The sequence below is a fragment of the Battus philenor genome, unplaced genomic scaffold, assembly GCF_028537555.1.
Source record: "Battus philenor isolate CCGP_79_NKW_IND1 unplaced genomic scaffold, ilBatPhil1.0.hap1 SCAF_15, whole genome shotgun sequence".
NCBI lineage: Eukaryota > Metazoa > Arthropoda > Insecta > Lepidoptera > Papilionidae > Battus > Battus philenor.
This window is the reverse complement of record NW_027181677.1, coordinates 8,507,962-8,529,236: the sequence shown is the minus strand read 5'-3', so window position 1 is coordinate 8,529,236 and position 21,275 is coordinate 8,507,962. Positions and strand designations below refer to the sequence as shown.

Sequence of the window (21,275 nt, the reverse complement as noted above, 5' to 3'; positions counted from 1 at the left end):
AGAAAAATAATGTTAGATAAGTATCCTATAAAAAGCATATTGCACAGCGTGATTTTTTATCTTATATCGCAAACAAAGAACAATAATGAATAATAAAAATTAAATATTTTTATTAACATACACACATATGTATATATATAACAACACTAAACACAATTAAGCACAACGATAACGAAAATGAATTGAAAAAGCTAAAGCAATAATAGAATTGCATGCGTTATTTTATATCTACTGTTCATAAATTTATTTAAAACAGTGAAAGCAACTCTAACAACATAACTTATACCAGGCACATTTAACAATCTAAATAAAACAATAAACGAAATAGCAACATTTTCTTGTTTTAACTAACTAAAAAAATAAATGTGATATAAGTATTAATTTTTCATTGTGATCAATAAAAGTATCTTTCCTTCTATAGACAAGATATGGATCGTTATCAAAGAGCCTAATGTAGGTAGGTTATCAGTACATACCTTTTTGACTTATGGTCCTAACAAATGCTGGTTTTTTCGTACGATGTTTTACTTAACCGTTGAGATCGTGAAACAAAATTGTTATACATAAATAAATACAATATGGATTATTTATCTAGTATATGCCATATAAGATCATAACGTATACGTACATTGGAAGTGTTGCGTATTGTCATAGACTGTCTCCTTAACTAAGTTTGTCTCTTTAGGGAAAGTTACAATTGTACTCGATCTTTTAAGTAATATCAATTATAGTTATTATAATATTAGTAAATATATTCGTATTATTTTAATTTACGTAGTAAAATAAGAATTGTAAGCTTAGAACAGAAAAAACATTAATTCTGCCTGCATCACTTACAGAAATAGTTTTTTTGTCTACAACCAGTAGCAAAATTATAATCAGACAGGTTATGTGGACTTGGGTTTTAAAAAGGCCTGCAAAACCACATCATCTGATTACAGCTTGTTTCTCTTCAAATTTTTAACTACTTTTTGTAAGCTGATGTGTTTAAGTCAGCTGAAAGGGTGTGGTTTATAAGAACCATTCCATAAGAAGCTAGTTTTGCGAGCCAGCATGTCCGAATAGATAGCGGTTAAACAAAAAACTATATTTTTCAAACAGTTTTCAAGACGATCCATAACATTTGTAAATAAATCAATATATAATAAAAAAAGGTATAAGTGGTATCACACCCTATAACTGAAACACCTCTGTTTCTTCTTTTAGGTTTATTGCGTGAAACCGAACAAAAAAGATTAATTTCCAAGTCGAATTCACTAAATTATTTGATAGATGGTTTTCCTATATAGCGTAGCAAAATACGTACGTATTTATATACGTTTTAATTAACTATTTCTGTAGTAATCGGAATTAAAATTAAATAAAAATGTCTGTAATACATGTTGTACAAATAGTAACCTAATTATTTGTTAATAACCTAATAATTTAAAGAGTAAATAACTAATTTAATATTGATGTTTGATGAAACATTTCAATTAAGAACATAAGAAAATTCAATCGGAGCTATAGAAAAGTTCAGACGGTTCATGCAATAATTTTGAAGAATTATAATCTTAATCTTTATCATATTAAAAAAAAATAAAAACAATTTAATAAAGAACGGTATCATTTACAGCGAAATTAGAACAGCGTTTTTTTATAATTTTCGATTTACATGTAGTAGATAATATAATAGGATAATATATTCTTTGACTACTAATAAAAAACTTAAATTTATGCTAGACCGAAAAGAAAAGAAAGAAACACGCTTTATACCTTACCCGTTCAAAAAAGTTTTACTATTATTGTCATACTCAATTCGGCATAGAAACCATTAATCAAAAGAATTTATAAAATATATAATATTAGAAGAAAGCAGAAAAGCAATCTTATTTTGTTATCCAAAGTACTGTCGATTTTTAGGCCAATAATTATAATTTTTTTATTAAGAAAAACAGACATAAAAAGGGCCAATATATATCTTTCAATTTCATAATTTAATAACATTACTATTATAGTTTTTGCTTAATCCTCGTTGACTTATATAAAATGTTTAGGAAAATAATTGACATTTTGAACCTATGTATTTTAAAATAGTTTTAAAACAAGCCATCAACATTTTAAGAGCTTGAAAATGACATGAAAAATATCTATGCAGTTACTGAACCATAAGAAACCAATATTTTACCATACATCGTTATTTTCAGTTGCTAATCAATTTTATTTACATCGTAAATTTACTAATGAGCAAAGTAAATTAAAAGTTAAATGAATGAACAAAGTTAAAGATGTTTATTTTATAATGAATACACGTATACTGTCAGAACTGAAAATGTTACATCTGACATATCTACATCTAAGAGCCAATATATGTATATTGAAAAAAGCCTCGAAAAGCACTTTCTTTTCTTGTAAATAAACTAGAAGTAAGTTTTAATTACATCCTAACCAACTATTGAAATACCTCCACAAAATGGACCGCGACTTAAACTTAATTTCATTTATAAACATTTCAAATTTCGTATTTGCGGTAATAGAATGTTATAAATAACAAACATCTTGTTTTATTTAGATAATTACTTCATAAATAAGCGTGTACCGTCGACGTGATGATCCCGCACAGTTCTATCTATAGTTATTGTCCTTCTTTAACTACTTGCTGATGTTAGTGGCACACTGGACAGCAAACATTTAATTAATTCATGAAAGATTTAACTCTGATGCAGAGTAGGCGTTTTTATTTAGAATATCTACAATCATTTTAAAAGAGTAATAAGCCCTTTCAACCGCTTAAACAAGTATCCCGTGTTGGTGTAAAGTATGATGCCCAAGAAATTTCTACCAAGTAGCAATAACTAATTAAATTATCAATAAATTAGTCTTTGTCATAAACCTTCCATAATAACTCTCCTTCGATACTGAACTATAAAAACCAGGGCTATAGAAGTTGATGAGGTGGTTCTACTAAATGAAACAGCTCTCTTAAAGTGTCTTTTCCCCTTTTAATTAACGAATGATAATCTGTCGGTCCGTAATTTTAGCTTGTTGTTCATTTTGTTCACAAGTTTGTTTTTAAAAAGTGTGTGCGCACACTATATGGAGTACGGGAGCGCTTGCGTCTTAGTGTGTGCATCTCGTAGTGCTAAAAAATATATCATATCGTATCATAATCATTTACGATAGTGGGATAGCCATGCGTTTATTTATATTAACTTCAAATATCCAAATCTTTACGTGTTAAAAAACGTGTCGTGGCGACTTATGCTCGGCTTATCTCAAAAGGATAAGATAAAAATATTTAAATTCAAATATAAATACTTACACAAACACTACTTCTGTGTAATTATTAAAAATTAGCGAATTCAAAATGGTACTTATACTTTTAAAATATACCTAAGAAAATTGATGAAAATTGTAACAGATGAAAATTTACGAATAAAATTTCAGAATAACACTGCCAAACAGCGCGTTTAATATTTGTTGCCTACCTTTTACACACGTTTCTCTATCGAATTTGACTTTCATATTTTTATTTCTTCATTGACTTTCCCTCTGTAGTAAAAGCTTACCACAGCTGAGATGCTCCATATCTACTTTTCTGCGTTTTATCTATTTAATCGAACCTACATTTTTAATAGTTATTTAAGTTTTGTTATAGTGTACCAAAAGTGATATCGCAAATAAGTACATCATTCAAAAGGTTTCTTTTAATAGCGGGCTTATTAGAAATGACACGAAGACATCTAGCAACACGTAACAAGACTTAGATTCTTTAGCTATGACATATTATGAATATGGGGACAAAATTTATAGAAATAGCACTGACTATATCCATAATAATCGGAGCAAATTATTTTTCACCTTTAATATCCAAATTCTTGAAATACGACTAGAGACTAACATCAATTTATATATATAGCTTCTAAAGTATTGAACACTTATTTGTTACATAACTATTTTTCTCTTATGTGATAGATTACAAATTTCATTTAATTTTTCGTTCCATTCATTTATATGGAAACAAAAACAGTAGTATACATTTCATTGTCGCTTCTTTTTTAATCGGACCAACGAACAAAGAAATTAACTGCAACTCCAAAGGGTAATCTTTTCCTTATCATTATTTCATTATATGTAGAGATTCATTTTTTTTTTTTATATATGGCAATGGTAGTTAAATAAACTTATTAAATATCTTAAAACCTAATACTCGTCCTAAGTAGGCATTGTGTTTCTTGACTAATTATGTCACAACAGTTAAAAAGTATTTCTCATTTCACTATAATTTAGAAAAGCTTATGTTTAAAATTCATTGATGAATAAAATCAAAAATCTCTAACCCATTCAATAATAGGAAGGATTTAAAAAAATCTAACTTAAAAAGTCCTGTTGTATCTTAAAACAGTGCGACCAAATGCGATACAAACAAATTCTTTAAACTACTACGCAACAACGACTACACCGTCAATCACCATTTCCGTATGATGTGATAAGAAATAACTTTTACTACTTGAACCGAAATGTAAAATCTAAAGATAGTGACATATGTCACATTAACGACGACATGAAGTATGTCTTCGTTTATACGCACATATGAACACAGTTTCATAAAACACCCCAGTGACAATACTATGAATTTAAATGAGTAATAAAAAACTAATACGTTGATATGTCGTTCAGAAACCATGATATATATTAACTACGAGGATATAAATTAATAAATAAAATCGGCACTAATTATAAAAGACCGCGTTCATAGAAAAAAAACCATTTTAATACCTTTATTCCAAATACAACAATATAACTTTATAATTTTTAAACAGAGATGTTTGTAGTATATAAAGCTTTCTGCTTACCTAAAATCGTCATCATTCATATTTAAGTTACAGAACATGGCTCTTGTAAACAAACTATGAAGCTAAAAATAAGTCTACAATTACATCAATTTTAACCTCTATTAAAAAAATAAGTTAACACAAAAATAAATTTGACAACCATCTAAGCTACTAGCTTTTTACTTAGGAGAGGAAAAATCATCAATTACATATAATTTAATGTGTTACTATGATTATAAACACCACTATAGGTTCCTTTTAAAATAAACAAAACGAGGATTCACTTCAGGTTTAACTAAGGATTTATTAAGTAGTATTATATATTTTTTAAAATGGTGACAGATAAACGTTTAATACAAGATTATATACGTTCAATAAATAGAAAAAAACTCTTGCAAGCCACGCTTAATTCACTAGACACGCTTGTTATTATTTTATCTTGATACTTACTTTTAATAGTACCTATATTGACAAAAATCTGGTAGTAAACTGCACGTTATTAAACCACATTTGCATTTCATTTATAAGAGATATTGTAGACAACATTTTGTTAGACACATTTTCATGAGTTCAAATAGCTTGCTTCGAATAACTTCATTCCTACTTATTAAATTTGACCAGTTAATATGTGACCACTAGCATGATGATATAATATTGATGAAGAAAGCGAGATATTATAATCATATGAAGTCTGCCCGAAAACAATGTTTATTATTATAAATTAATCATTATAATCATTGGTACAAAAACTCTTAGAAGCATTGGCTTATAGTGCAATTTTGTACGTAATTATAGAAACTATAGAAAGATAACTGACACGTTACTAAAAGACAATATTTTGATTACGAATTCCTAGCACCATTATAACTACACTGGTATATCAAAATCCTGAGAAATGGGAATTTAAAATATTTTATATATTATTTAAACGTTTCAAGTAATATATTTTATAAATATAATAAATAAAGTAAAATTTTAAAAATGTAAAAAATAATAAATAATGACAATTAAAAATCTCCTAAACATCATTAAAATATTTAAGATATTTTTCATGGCTAATTTAAGGAATAATCCTATAAATTAGCATTATATCGTTGGCGGAAAAGTAGTAGGATTAGAAATCTTAGCACATGAGTAAAACTATGGCCGTTATATCTGGGCCGAATACGATGAAATTTTCTATGGTTCGCTAAAATACCTTTTTATAATGCTAGTGCTACAAGTTCATCGCTATTTAGTAGATTTAACGAAAATGTGACGATCTATTTTTACACTTAGAAAAAAAAAACTGAAATCAATAAATAATCTATAACAATGAATGAATACTTATTCAATGTAAAATATCAAATAAGTTAATAATTGAAGTAGTATTTGTGTCGTTATTCAAAATATAAATTAAATAACGTATATTATTTCCTATTTTTAAACCAATTTTTTATATCTATACACTCTTTAGTTAATGATTAACCATTAAACTACGGTTAACACCTTATATTTATTTATGACTTTATTTTTAAATTATGTAAAATTAATTCAAATAAAAATGCAAAGTTGACCTAAGCTGATAAAAAAAAAATATTATGTAAGCTTTCTTTGCGATATGCTCATAAGGACTTTTACATAAATATTTTACTTATTATATGAGTATTGTACTTTACAAGCCACTAACGTTATTGACCAGGGTAATATAATTTTGAGAACAGAAATTTAAATTGAAATGTTTTAGTATTACTAAATGAACAAGTCTACTAAGGCTACTACTACTCCTGTACTATGTATGTAACATAATTAAGCTTTGAAAAAAAAAAACAAAAAATTTAAAGGAGTTGTGCATATTGAATTGTCCTATTGACTTTACAATATCCACGGATTAGTACTTGTACATAAAAAATAACGAGTGTTAAAACAATTAAAAAATACTCCGCAAATTGCAGATCGTGAAGAATTGAATTTATGACAATGAGTCATTTGCGCCATTGAAACAATATCTTTATACCTTATTAATACGAATCTTTTTATTTCTATTGTGTTCTAATACATAGTATAAAAAAGTATTAAGTATTAAGAAAACACATTTTATAATTTGTACTTGACTTTCCAAATGCATTTTAGTTAAATCAGGCAAACATTTCATACATAATTGTTCATCGTTCAAATCGTGGATTATTAAAACACGTAAAATATCTAGATGGATTTTTAAGTGCAGATTATTCCAGAAAGGTTTAGATTTAGATTAAGACAAAAACTAAAATAAAATGGTTAACATAAATTTGTTATGACATTCAAACAGACAACAATACGTATACCATCATCATAGCGTTAGAAATAAGTGCAAATAGAACGTAGTTGGGACCGCCGCCAGCCACAGTGGTCTATGTAATCCGATTGATCTTGTACATACATACCCATTAATAAATTAATGCATGTTTAAAGATCGTTTCGAATTCACGTCACTGCAAAATCACTGCAATTTATTAGACACTTGCACAAATCATCACTGCACTTTGACACTATTCCGGATGCGCTTCCCACTGCAATCCAAATTACACTGCAATCCATAAAACGCAGGTTGGTTGGATACTGGGATCACTGTTTTGGCGGCGGCGGCACCGAGTATCTTTGTGCGATGGCTAACACGAACATGCTCAATGCTATATATATTTCATAAATTATTATATGACCACAACATTGCAAGCATGAAGCGTTTATAGTGGATATAATTATTTTTATGGGAGTAGATTGAGGCCAAAACAATTCAAGGGTACAAACATATATGTGGCAGCTACGCTTGCCGTCATTAGGCAAGTTGCTGAACGAATAATACATATCTTATAACTGCACGAATCATTTTAGGGGAAATTGGTATGCATCACATTTTAGCCGTTATAACGTAAACGTTAACGCTACAAGTTTAGCTCATTTTCTTTAATTGCAAGCAGATTTTTGATTCAACATTATAGCTATTATATAAGTTTTGTGATGTCATTAAAGTTAATCGAATCTATTGTTAAAATATCCAAACCGATGCTTAGATGACTGTTCATAATCATGTTTTATGCACTTAGGATGTTTTTATTTCATAACATGTATATATTATACGTAGAAGTTTTAGGTAATGACTGCACACTGAATATAAATGAAATATGCATTTAATTATGAAACTATTCAACACAGGTAGGTAAATATAAACTATTTAATGCTCAAAGCACTCTCCAATGAATTTAAATCAACATTGTGGAGATTCGACAACCTTTTTCAAGTTTGTATTGACAGTATCTTTTTGGTTGTGGTTAGAAAATTTATAATTTATCAATCATATTAATATGACTAATCATTTTAAATAATACCATTGAATTCTAGGTAAACGTTTATAAGGTTAATGCATCTTTCATATGTTTTGAATCAAGTTTAATAAAGCTGATATAAATAGAACTCAATCAATATTGCTACTTATATGTAGTTTGCAAAAACTTTAAAATCCTTTTTTATAAAAGGCATAATTAAGAAAACCGTATTAATTTCGATTAATAAAAAAAAATTAAGACAAAACCTTTATTACAAATAATATAAATTGCAACTGACTTCTAACCATGTGCGATTACAATTCATTTTTCTCTTTTCGGTACTTCTAAAGGTAACTTATGACCATCGATCAGAATTTTACGACACGTTAACAAACGAATTATTTTTTTAATAAAATACTGATTGATCACACCGCAATGTATCTAATATTACAATAAATTACAGGTCTTAATTAAAATAAATGTTTTAAAATTAATATTTTTTAATTTAGAATAATTTATTTACTTCCTGAAACAAATACCTGTATTTGCCATTACTAAAACTAACCAACGATGTTATTCCTTTCAAAAATTAACCAAAATGTATTTTGAAAGATAATTATACTTGCCACATTCATTCATTTGTAATACGGAACGTAGAAATACTTGGTGTTATATATTTATTTCGTTAACAGAGAACACAAAGTGCATAAAACAGTATGCCTGCGAGCAGATTTGTAAGTAACTTGAGATTAATTTTATTTAAATTAATGATAGGTGCAGAACCGATTATTTAGCTTGAATATAAATAGGAATACTTACGATAGATGATAGCGCGTGGCGCTGGTGGCCGCCGGCGCGGAGTTCACGGAGGACGATGAGCCCGAGTAGCCAGAGCCGGCGGGCGAGGAGCCAGCCGAAGGCGCGCCCGCGGTCGGTGGTATTGCTGCTGGTTCGTAATATTCCGTCGTGAGCGTTCTTTCGTCCAGCACATGCTCGGCGTTATGGGCCTTCGAAGCGGACTTAATGTCCATAAAGGCAACTGTAGCGCAAAAACCGGTAACGTTTGCCCCGTTTGCACCTGCGTTCGCGTTTTCCATTCTACCCAATAACTTGACATTTTGGACTCGGCCATAGCTGCAAAGAAATAATCTAAGTTTTATAATACAAATTAAATTAATTCGAGGTAACAATAACAAATAAAAGTAAAAAGAAAGACAGCGTGAAACAGTAAGTGATAGATAATCATAAAGAAAGAAGAATAAAGAAGTTTTTGTCAACCTAAGATATTAAAAGAATAATAAAGTTAGAACAGGTGTAAATAAAATGGTAATAAATCAGATGTGAATACAGCTAACTCGGTTTAGTTCCTCTAGTTCCATAGTAAGTTTTTGTTCCATTGCCCTCGTCCACGATATTTTGGTCCATTAATAAATGGTGTTTCACAATGTTTCTGCACTTTTAATCTATTTGCTTTACATAATAGTTGACGAATCACTGCAATTCCAGGTATCTTTTACTATTATCACGTAAAACTTGTTTAGTCATATTAATTATTCATCTCGCATTTTACATCCAAAACCAATTTCAGAACAGGTTGTATATGATTCACTTATTTATAAACACCAGTACTCAAAAAGTCCACACTTAACATTTGGAAAAAATGAACACACACTAAAGACGCCAAACTTGCTAGGAATATAAAATACATTTTGTAGTCGTCAGATGTAACAGTTATAAAATATTTCAATTAGAAAGAAACTACTACGTTTAATTTCATAATTACATCAATATTTGTTCACAATTCATGCATGATAGCTGATATCCATTGCAAGTTTATTATCTCTTATCTAAATGACATACTTTATATGACTAAAAAATACGTTTTTAAAAGACTTTCGATCTCATATCTATTTAATCAGTACATTATTCTAAATCATAAAGATATGACAAGCAATTTTATTAAATGACCACCGTAGAATGTTTACGTAATAAAATCACTTACAATAAACTACAAATCGTAAAATATTTGACTGGTACACAATTTAAAAGTAAAATGAGTAATTTTATAAATCCTTGATTCCTTCGATAAATCCAGATTATACTGTAAATTTTATATTTATAGATAAAAATCAAAAATATGATTTCGGATTATGGGGATTAAAAATAACAACAGGCTCATTTCTTCACAATTTAACGTGCAATCGATACGTTAATGTGAAACTATTCATATTTACATGAATGTAGGTGTTTGTAATAAATAACAATATAATTACTCGTCAACGTATTTATTGAACAAGTGGCCGGTCCAACGCCGCGCCGATCACGCCGCGCGTTTCCATGACGCGCCTAAACAACAAAAAAATGCGGCGTTGCCGCTTTAGTAAAGGTATCGAACAACGCGCGTTGTTGCCGCTCTGTTCAATTTGCTCTACCTACCAGCCACTAAGTATTTTTCTTTATAGCGTCCATTTATTTATCTACGCCGGGCCTCGTCGAAAGAAATTCAGTTGTCGGTGAATTGTAAGAACAATAATTTTATTAAGTCGATAGAATAAAACATTAGTCATTAACATGAAATATATATGAAAAAGGACTGTTAAACGAGCATGGGAAGATTTGAATTTATTAAAACAGATGTTTTCAAAATTATTCGGCTTACATCTGAACATAACATTAAAAAGGTGTTTTTGACGAGTAGATAGAATGAGACAAATAATTTAATAACAGATTAAATAAGAAGTATGAATGAGCGAACAGAGGGCATTCAATGTAGCACTTCATGTAACATGCCACGTACATTATAACGCAAAGCTTTATGGTTAGAAATATAATATTACTAGCAAAAGTTAATCAAATGTCTTAATTATTTAGTTTTATACTTATGAATATACCGTTTGAAATATTACGTATATACGTACAGATAACGTTAAACTTAACAACGACACCAACGTATGATTAAATCGGTCGATGTCTAGCGCGACGTTGCCACGCTTACTCTTTACAACATGGCCGCGCCCGCCGTGCCCGTTTCCGTGTGAAACCGACTCAACAGCGTCTGTGTGTAAAAGGATGGTCGCTGGCAGCGGAGCGACGACGACGGCACGAACCGAAGCGAACAGAAGGGATGCGGGGAAAGAGGAGGGGGAGATACGGGCTCGATGACGTCAGTCTACTTTCTGAATAACTACCTCATATTATGTATGTTATGCTCGTTATAGCAATTTCAAGTGATTCTCTTGAAAGTTTACCACAATATTAACGTTCTGTTTTTAAAATAACAGCAATAGTTTGATAAATGTAAAATAGTGTTTGTTATTCAAAATGATAATCTATGATAAGCATAAAATAAGTCTCAAAACATATCATTACGTTTTGAGACTTACTTTATGTGATGTTCGATTTAGTATTTGTTTATTTAGTTATTTAATGGTAGTTAATAATTTTTTGGTACACATGCACCATTTCCGCAAATAATGACTCCTTAAAGTTATAATTTTAAAAAAGAACTAATTAATTTTAAAAGAAAGAAGCGGTTCTTTCTTATATGCTGATATCTATACTAGTTTTTTTTCGTTAAATGTAATCAATACTTTGCGTTTAATCCTAGTCTTAATATAATTAAATAATGTAACTACACTTACATGTAAGGTCGCAAAGAACGTAATATCAATTGGTTATTAAAACTGCATTTTTTTACAAAATATAAATGTTATCATTATAAAACAAGACCAAAGTGCAAGGCTATTCATAAAAAGATAGTGATGGAGCAATCGCTTACACGACTGTTAAGACTTAGCCGCAGCTTTGTCGGATCGACTGCAGACGGTTAATGTTCAATGATAAAAGTATTGAAAATTTTATGTTCATTGCTATATAAAGAATTTGGTTAAAATGTAAAACTTTGATGTTTTATTCTCTTTTTGATTCTTAGACATGACTATTTAAAAGAAAATGTTTCAGTGTTAAAAAACAACTTTATACTCGTTTAAATATTTCCTGTGATTCTCATCTTAAGAACATTTTTATAGACGGTCGGGTCGGCCTGAATTGGTTGTGCAGTACCGTTGGTCGCACGGAGTTTGCAGCAAACGGTTGTCTTACCGTTATAGAAGGTACCACGTTCAATCTTAATTATGTTGATTATATGCAATGACACTGTTCATGTGATTACGCATTTTTATCAACTCTTAATATAATATAAATAACTAACATATTTACCATTAATTCCTAAAAGTAGAAAAGAAAAAATATTTAGACATTTTATGGCGGTATGCAAAAAAATTGTCCGAACAATTTACCAATATCCAACAGATTACTAATAAATAGACAAATAGGCAAAAGGTTCTCGAGTGGCGACTACGAGCCGGTAAACGCAGCATGGGTAGGGCCCTCCGCTACGCGGACCCGACGACATAGTTAAAGTCGCGGGAAGTCACTGGATGCGAGCGGCGCAAGACCGATCATCGTGACGATCCTTGGGCCTTGCCTTGTAGTGGGCCGTACATACATCGACTGAAAAGAAGAAGACAAGTAACCGAAAGTGAGGCAATCGAACTGTCGTCACTATATTAGTTACTAGTTACAATTAGTCGAATCTTCAAAACAGCCTTTTAAATTCATATTTTTAAAAATATACTTAGTATTGGTTTGACAACGGTGTGATTACTTATTTCGTGACTGACGTGAATATAAATAAAATAAAACATACCGTCGTAAATATTAGACATAATAAGTAAACTTTTCAGATGCGAAATTCATAAGACGCAGTGTACACGGACCTCGAATCGACCTTAAGTTGTTTTATTCAGTATAGTTTGTCACTATCTATGACGCAGCAGCTCAATAACAAAATGCACGTTAGCATGTGAGAATTATGTATGAATGCGATCCTTGCCGAGAACTGGAAATTTATTTAACATATCATTTAAATAATCATAAAAACAAATCGAATGTTTTATCATTTCATGGATACGTAAAAATTCCATGCAACTTGTAAATTGAATAAAAAAATATTTTTATTGTTTTCTTTCAATCACTGATTAGGTACTAACAGTACCTAAATAGTTTTTTGATAAAATTACTACTTCGCATCTCCCATTGTTCGTCAAGAAATTGTTATCTTTATCTCTTGCTTCTCCTTATCATCGTCATACAATTTCACAAGTTCTTTTATAAATTTTAAATATACGGTCCTTTTCGAAATAACTTAACTTAAATTTTATTGCTCTAATTATTTCTCGAAAGTAGTTCATTGTAGCAATTATTCTATCAGATTTAGATTTGACTTTATTTCGCTTGCGCCCGGGTAACGAAAAACTACTTTAAAAACTTTCCGAACACATTAAATTATTTCAAAGTAATGTTAGAGTTGAACATTTGATCAGCCATAATACAGCATTTTGGGCTTACAAGAGGTGTCATGCAAATTTAAACACGCCGAATTACTGTGCACAAGTGTCTAATCTATGACAAATTGTTTCAATATTTAGAAAACAAGCCATTAATCGACGACCCGAAAATTTAAAGTTATACTTTATCGGGCTTTATGTTACCTATTTTTATATATTAGTCATATTACACACATTATATATTAGTAATACACAGCTCCGATGGAGTTATGTCTTCTCTATAAGCTCTTAATGTTATTATAATACATAATAAAATAGTTTTCTAATTTAATTCGTTAAAACTAAACTGGAAACTGCTATTTAAAATTAAAAATAAAACATTAATGCTCACTGCAAAGTGAAATAAAAAGTTCAGAAATTGTAAATTATGCAGTACATTTTCATTCTTATATCAAGGTAGGGGGCATTGCGGCGCCTAAGAATGGAATTGGGTAAAACGGACTGGCGCGCAGTTAGGGATGGGGGAATAGAGGTTCAATCCGGTCGGGTCGCCAAGCCAGCCGCGACGGCCCGGGTTGCCTGCGCAGGTCGATAGAGCGAAGCGTGGGTGGGGCCAAGTAATACTGCACGGGGTGGTGCCCTAACTGTCACCACTGAGATATTGCATAATAATACTACAACATTTATTGCAAAGTTATATTGAAAGTTAAAGCAATATCCCCTTCAAAAAACCTTAGTAATACACAAATTATGCAGCCATCTTTAACTCGATAAATTTTAGTCATACAAATCCCGACTAACGTATTATAAAACTATGTTCATGGTAAAATGCTTCTATCTCTAACGTCTTAAAATGCAAAATGCAATCTGCATTACAGTTTAAACAAAGTATAGTAATATTTACATGAGGTATATCAATGGCAATATAATTGCAATATTTAAACAATTTTCTATAATTAACGAAGGATGGATAAGAAAGGTACCATTGAAATGAATGTCGAGAAAAGGAAATATTTTAACAATTATAACGCAGACAGAATGGATAAAATGTCGGAAACTAACAGTGGCGAGCAACTGTCTTTATTATGACCGTGACTTGTTAACTGTTAATCATTGCATTTATATATATATATATATATATATATATATATATATATATATATATATATATATAATTTAACCAAAATTTATATTTTTCATTCAATGCACGTTTCGTGCTAATCAAAAGTAATTTAAGAAAATTGCCCAGATTGCCATAGATAATAAGTAATATTGCGGATAGAAATTTCACATGACCCCAAGCAGTTTAATAAAAACTTTGGATTTGGAAGCGACGAAGCTTGCACTTGCAATATAACAAACTTGCATTCACTTCAACGAGCATACGATGGTACAGAATGACTGTTACATACAACGTGCAAGCGTCATGATTTTTATTTTTAGTAAATAATTAACAACACGAAATTTACATTTCTTATGACTGCTTGACTATCTAAGCGTTGCAATATTAACAAGTGCAAACAGTTACTACTTACTATATACAAATATGGGAAAAATGCAAAAATACATATAAAAATAAAGTATTAAACATAATTAAGTGGGCATTCTCCCACATATATATAAATTTATACATAAATGTAAACATGCACATATATGTACATACTTTGTACAGCTATTTAACGACAGCTATGTGTGCGTGTAGCAAGTAGCTACGTACGAATTGTCCGGACACAAGTACAAAACAGGCGGCGTTGCCGCACCTCTCGCGCCGCGCTGCGGCAAGGCGCCACTACATTTATCCAAGGCGAACAGACTCGTAAGGTGTGTCGTTCGATGGTTGGCTTGCCAGATACTCCAATTCAACTAGTTTGATATTGGAATAAAAATGTATGTTAAAAATATAGTAATGCTTTAAAAACGCTCGTATGTATTACCTTAAAAATATGTTCAAATGATATTTTATAATTTGTGCTGTAATGTATTCGCCTTATATCAAATATATTGTAACCAGCTTTCAAAAACAGTTTCTCCTGTTGTTATGATGGTACATTAAAATAATCATTTATGATTAAACTAATTTGTTATAAATTGTTCCTTAAAATTATGTTCAAATTATTATAATGATGTAATTAATGGTACAAACAGAAGTTAAAATATTATCTTTTCTACGATGTATTTTCGCCGGTAGAGTTCGTCGACCCGATAGCGCCGCTTCGCCTGCGCGCTCATATTGCTTTTGGAGCGCGACATTGCAAAACGCTAGTGGAGCAACGATTGACTGTCGGGAAAATACTTTCGAACACAAATTTTTTTTCAACAACAGGAACCACGCCATTTAGGACTGTCCGTTTTAAAGATAACAAACCTTGGTATAGATATTAGTTCGTTTTGTGAATAGACGAAACAACAACAATAACATCATTTTTCGAAAGTCACTAAATACAAAAAAGCTAATATGGATACCCGAATAATAGGACCCACTAAGATACTCAATTATAATAAAACTATTTTACATCATGACCTGTTATTCACTCAATATAAAAATCTCGACAATGTATTTCGTGATTTTCTCTTTGTTTTTTATCTTTATTTATATAAGGAATACATTTTGTTTTGATATATGTAGCCCCGTACATTCACAAACACTTTTTTTTTATTTCGAATTCATACAAAATACATCAGATAGAATGATTACGCCATGTACGCCACCCATGTGATATTATTAAATCAATAAAATATAAATTTCTACTCGAACTGGTAAACTTGAAGGAGATTCACGCGTGTCAAATATTTCTGTATTTAAATACATCTCATTATTTTAATTTACGTTGTATAATTTCATGATGTTGAGAAACTTGTCTTAAAATTGATCAATGTCAATTTTAGAGTCAAGTTCCATGGACCTTTCTATTATCATTCCTTACATGTATATATGCACAAATACAAATACATTTGAATGTAATTTAAACACTATCAAACTAAAAAAAAGATTACAATGAAAAAGTTTTGTTACATATTGATCTCTGTGAAAAACAAATTCAATGCTACATTGACACGTTATTCTTGTTATTATCATATTTCTTGCATACATTATACTTTCAAATGTCACAATTTGCTGATTCCATTACATTATATAAATTATGATGATTTAATAATTATTTATTAATCACTTCTATACAAAAACTCTGGTAAAAAAACATGACAATATATCACAGTTTTTGTAAGTAGCTATTCTAGAGGGTCATATTTAAAATAGTTATGCTTAAAATAAGCATGTGACATTTTAATGTTAATCCTATGGTTTATCTTTATATTGCACTTTAGGCAATGCTATTAAAAGTCTCGGTAGTGTTTGAAAACTATTCATGATATTACTCCCTAATGTCTGTAGCAAACCAAAATAAAGAAATAAAACAAAAACAATTTTGTTAACTACTTTCTTAATTCAATGGACTTTTCAATGCTAGGAAATAACTGCCAGGATGACTCAGAATGATGATGCTCAATAACCTTATAAGGTTGTCTAAATGAAGCACAATGATGTGACGACAGATTTAGATCCCCTAACAGCTAAATGACTTAGAATAAAATAGCTCAATGATAACACACTTTAGATAAATTTAAAGACACACAAGAGTGTTGCATCAGTCATAAATATTAGTTGATTAATAATGAACATCACAAAATACAACAAACACTACAAAACAAATTAACTAAAACAAACTTAACTGATTAATTATAACTACTTGGACAAATAGTTGTGTTTTATTGTAATAATCTCATAAATAACTTTTCTGAAGAACAATGTTTTTATGAGAATTTAGGAAGCCATGCAAACTAAAGTTGATGAAGCCAACAAAACAACTCAACGATAACTAAAGTAGGATCATGACCTGTTGGAACTTTAAAAACTGTTATGAAGTACAGGCATAAATTAATATTACGTAATATTTTATTCCGATTTTTGTTTATGTAAGTGGAGATAACTTCATATGTGAACTGAAGATTATTCCTCTTTATTGGTACTATCTTTTAAAACACATCAAGTATCTCACCCACGCTTATGTACTTGCAGATTTACAGAGAAAACAAAATTCCAAAATATTTTAGCTAATTAAATAATAAACGTTTGGCATGAAAAATATATTTTTTTAAGTTTGTACATATGTAATTAATAGTAAAATAAGGATTTTAGTTCTCAGTCTATTAGGATTTATTACTGCCCCATGACCAATGAATCAGTTGTAATATAATTTTCTCTTGATTCAGTCACAATATTACATTGTTAATTAAGACTTTCAAATACCTTGAAATGACTTTTTCCTTTATTAGGAAAGGTGTATATATATGCATGTATGTGTATGTGTATATATATATATATATTAAAATGGGGGAAGAGCATATTTTGGGGACAAACACCTAGGAGTAATGGAAGCTTAGTTGTCAAGTAATATTCAACTTAAAATATTTTATCCGCAGACCTTGTAAAAAAATCATATAAATAAACAAATCTAGAACATCACTTAATAATTTGCACCTTAATAAATGAAGTAATGTAAAAAAATTGGTTAATTTGCAATTATTGTTTACATTTTCGGCATAACTTATTCATGTCGTAACTTAATGGTATCAACTATTAATTACGTAAGCTCATTTTTTTTATTACTAGCGCGTCAAAAAACCTCTTCAGTGCGTGTCACAGACACATAGATTCTGAAGTTTATAAAAATTATTCTGAATGAACAAATCACTTTGAGTCTAAACATAGGAATAAAATGGTAAATATTGAAACTAATAGAATACATTTGTGCTTACCTTCTGCATCTTATAGGTGTACTTATTATCTGCGCCTATAAATGTTCATTGTAAGAGTAGGGTAGACAAGACAACATGGAATCGAATTGCTCATACTCATTATGAACTTTATCAAGGACTGTTGATATTTGTGAAATCAAGAACCAATTAAAAATTTCTTATCAAGAAAATCCATTGAATTCACTATTTAAATATTTAAAGTTTTGACTATACATATATCTAGAAAATATTCAATATATGTCTTTCTCACAGATTTTAACAGGATACTACTACCTAATTTGTCTTAGAAATTATTAAACACAGACTAATTAATATTTTCGATTATCTCATATGCAACAAGGAAGTGAATTATTAAATATTTCATAACATAGTACTAATTAAAAAGTGTTAAATATTTGTACAAAGAAAACATTACATTTAAAGCACTTTCACAACATACATATTAAAATAGTAATGTATGTCTTAAAACAGATAATTTCAATAAATACTTGTAGAACACAATTAAACAATTATTCATTTAGACATGCACAATAATTCATAATTATTTCCTCTAAATACATTTTGGGGCTAATTAACAAATTGTGTTCAAAATTTTTGGCTATGTAAAAATAATATGGTTAATAAATTACAATTTATTAATAATATTATAAAACAGTCACCAAAACTATGACCTTGTCTCACTTCACAGATTTAGTTTATTTACAAATGTTCACCTAATTTTTTATAAAACCTTAAAACAAATTATGAACAGAAATTATTAAACATTAAGAAATATTACGATCGGATTGAATCATGAAGTACTTTACAAATAAAACCATTAATTAATAAGGTATTTGAAAATTTACACATACACCCACGCTTATTTCACAAGATTTATCCGTGTACTACAAACGATAATTTACATCTTTACTGAAGACAAGCTTCAAATTATGCATAATTAAAAATAATAATTGTAAAATGCTGTAAAAGTAATGATAATTAAAAAATGACAAATGCATTCTAGGTGCTAAAAAATAGATTCTCGGTTGCCGATGCCCTTGCCTTAACGGCGTTATAATTTATAATGGATGACTTTGCCTATATAACGTTTAGCATCCAACAATGCAATTCTTCATGCACCGGCATAGCTCACAACTTTGTATAAGTACCTATATGTTTTACAACTGTTACCTCTATAGTTTCATGTTCATTGTAGACTATCCAAAAACGTGTTGTATTTAAACAAAAAGCCAAGATAGAAACGCCTTACTGTTCCTGAGTTTTGTGTACAAAAAAAGTGATTATTAATGGGTACCTTTCGTTTTTCATTAAGCAGATACATAATAGCTGAGAATTGGTCTTGTTATGGTCATTGTTGCTTTATTCAAGACAACCCACCAACAGAAACAACATTTATTTGTTAGACACACATTAGTTAAAATACTAAAATATCATGCATAGAAGTAAAAACGTTACCGTTTAAAATGCTCTCTTATTCGATCTTCACGTACGTTATCGGGTAAATTTCCAACCCACAGGTGCCGAGTCTCTCTAACCATCTTGCTTCGAACTCCACATTAGGAATCATTACCCGTTCGCGTCACTACGTGGCAAAAATCAATTTTGCACATCTCGGTGCTGTACACATTTTGATTTAATCACTTGAAGAATATACCATAAACATCATATCGATCACACAGTATGCACTTTTTAAAAACAACACTATATTTCACTTCACGGCATTCGAAAATTCTTCACAAAACACACTTCACTACAAACACACTACGTAATAGACGCGAGCGTACTCTTCGCAGCTCTCGAATTGACAGTGAGGCCAGCTTCGACGCGAGTTTGCCGATAAGCTCCGCCTTCTGACCGCTGCCGCGCAAAGTGGAGTAGGGTGTACAGCTAAAAAATTGTAAAATCGTATTACATATTTTCTGTCTTTAAGAAATAAACAAAGTACGAAACTTAAATTAAATACAATTTATAACTGATATTATTATTTCAAGCATAATTTTATGTGACTTATTGACTATTTGTTACAAAATATTATCCTTAAAATATAATAGCCATATAAAAATCGTTAAAACATATTAAAAGTGCGCTCTAATTAACATTCTGATTACAATTACGTTAAAATATTAAATACAAGAAAATTATTTGAACCATTTAATATTTAGAATGTACACTAACAGCGGTCCGCTGGCCAGCTTACCCTAAAAATCGTCTATCTCTTTCTTAACTTTATAACGCGATCTTTTTCTAGCATTGAACGATCAGTGATAGTGTGACCGTAGTTATAAATATCGCTTATATTTTGGTAAAAAAAAGTATATAAACTTTTTGTACTAATTAAATGTATTGACAATAAATTATATTAATTCTATGTCAGAGATAAATTTATAACACATAGAGAATGTATCTTAAAGTATTTGAGACTCGTATCATAATAAAATATTACATAATTTCCAAAACTAGAAAATCATTAACATTTTATAGGTTACTTAGAAAGACGATCTATATCTAAATATAAGTCTACGTATTTAAGGCAGCATCACTTGCTTCAATATAGTGAATTTATTGCACTAGTGTCCAGAAGTAATACACAAACAATAAATAATTGTTGATTACAACGAAATTCGCTTACACGTTAATTCATAGAAAGGATAATTCCTTGATAATAAATTGAAACTATACTAATAATCCTATGTTTATTGTTTTATCGTTTAATTTCTGGTACAAATAAAATATTATATTAAAATTTTTTCCTTAAACTTAATTCGTCAATTCATTAATTACGTTTAAATTCTTGTTATTATTCTTTTTTGGCTTTTAACTTATAGTTATTTATTAGTAGTTTAAAAACTAATTTTAATTTATAATATACGGTCACTTTTTAATAACGTTAGTCAATATCTTTTTTTATGCAGCAAATATTTTATCATCATTATAGACACCAATTGTCATCAGGAAAACTCAATGTTCTAAGTAATCTCGTTCATATAAAAGGAATATAAAATATTTTATACCAG

General features: G+C 29.7%; 1 protein-coding gene across 3 annotated transcripts in view; it reads right to left on the bottom strand.

The window, feature by feature from the left end:
- LOC137918642 (protein split ends-like) overlaps positions 1-20,042 on the bottom strand; it is a 77,535-nt gene extending 57,493 nt beyond the window's left edge. For all 3 annotated transcript variants that reach the window (XM_068761483.1, XM_068761484.1, XM_068761485.1), the window contains exons 1-2: positions 19,717-20,042; positions 8,918-9,232 (exon numbers count right to left, since the gene is read on the bottom strand). In XM_068761483.1, coding sequence (XP_068617584.1) covers positions 8,918-9,232; positions 19,717-19,799 — 398 coding nt within the window. In that variant the 5' untranslated portion in view covers positions 19,800-20,042. The remainder of the gene's footprint in view (positions 1-8,917; positions 9,233-19,716) is intronic.
- Between the last annotated feature and the right edge of the window lie 1,233 nt (positions 20,043-21,275).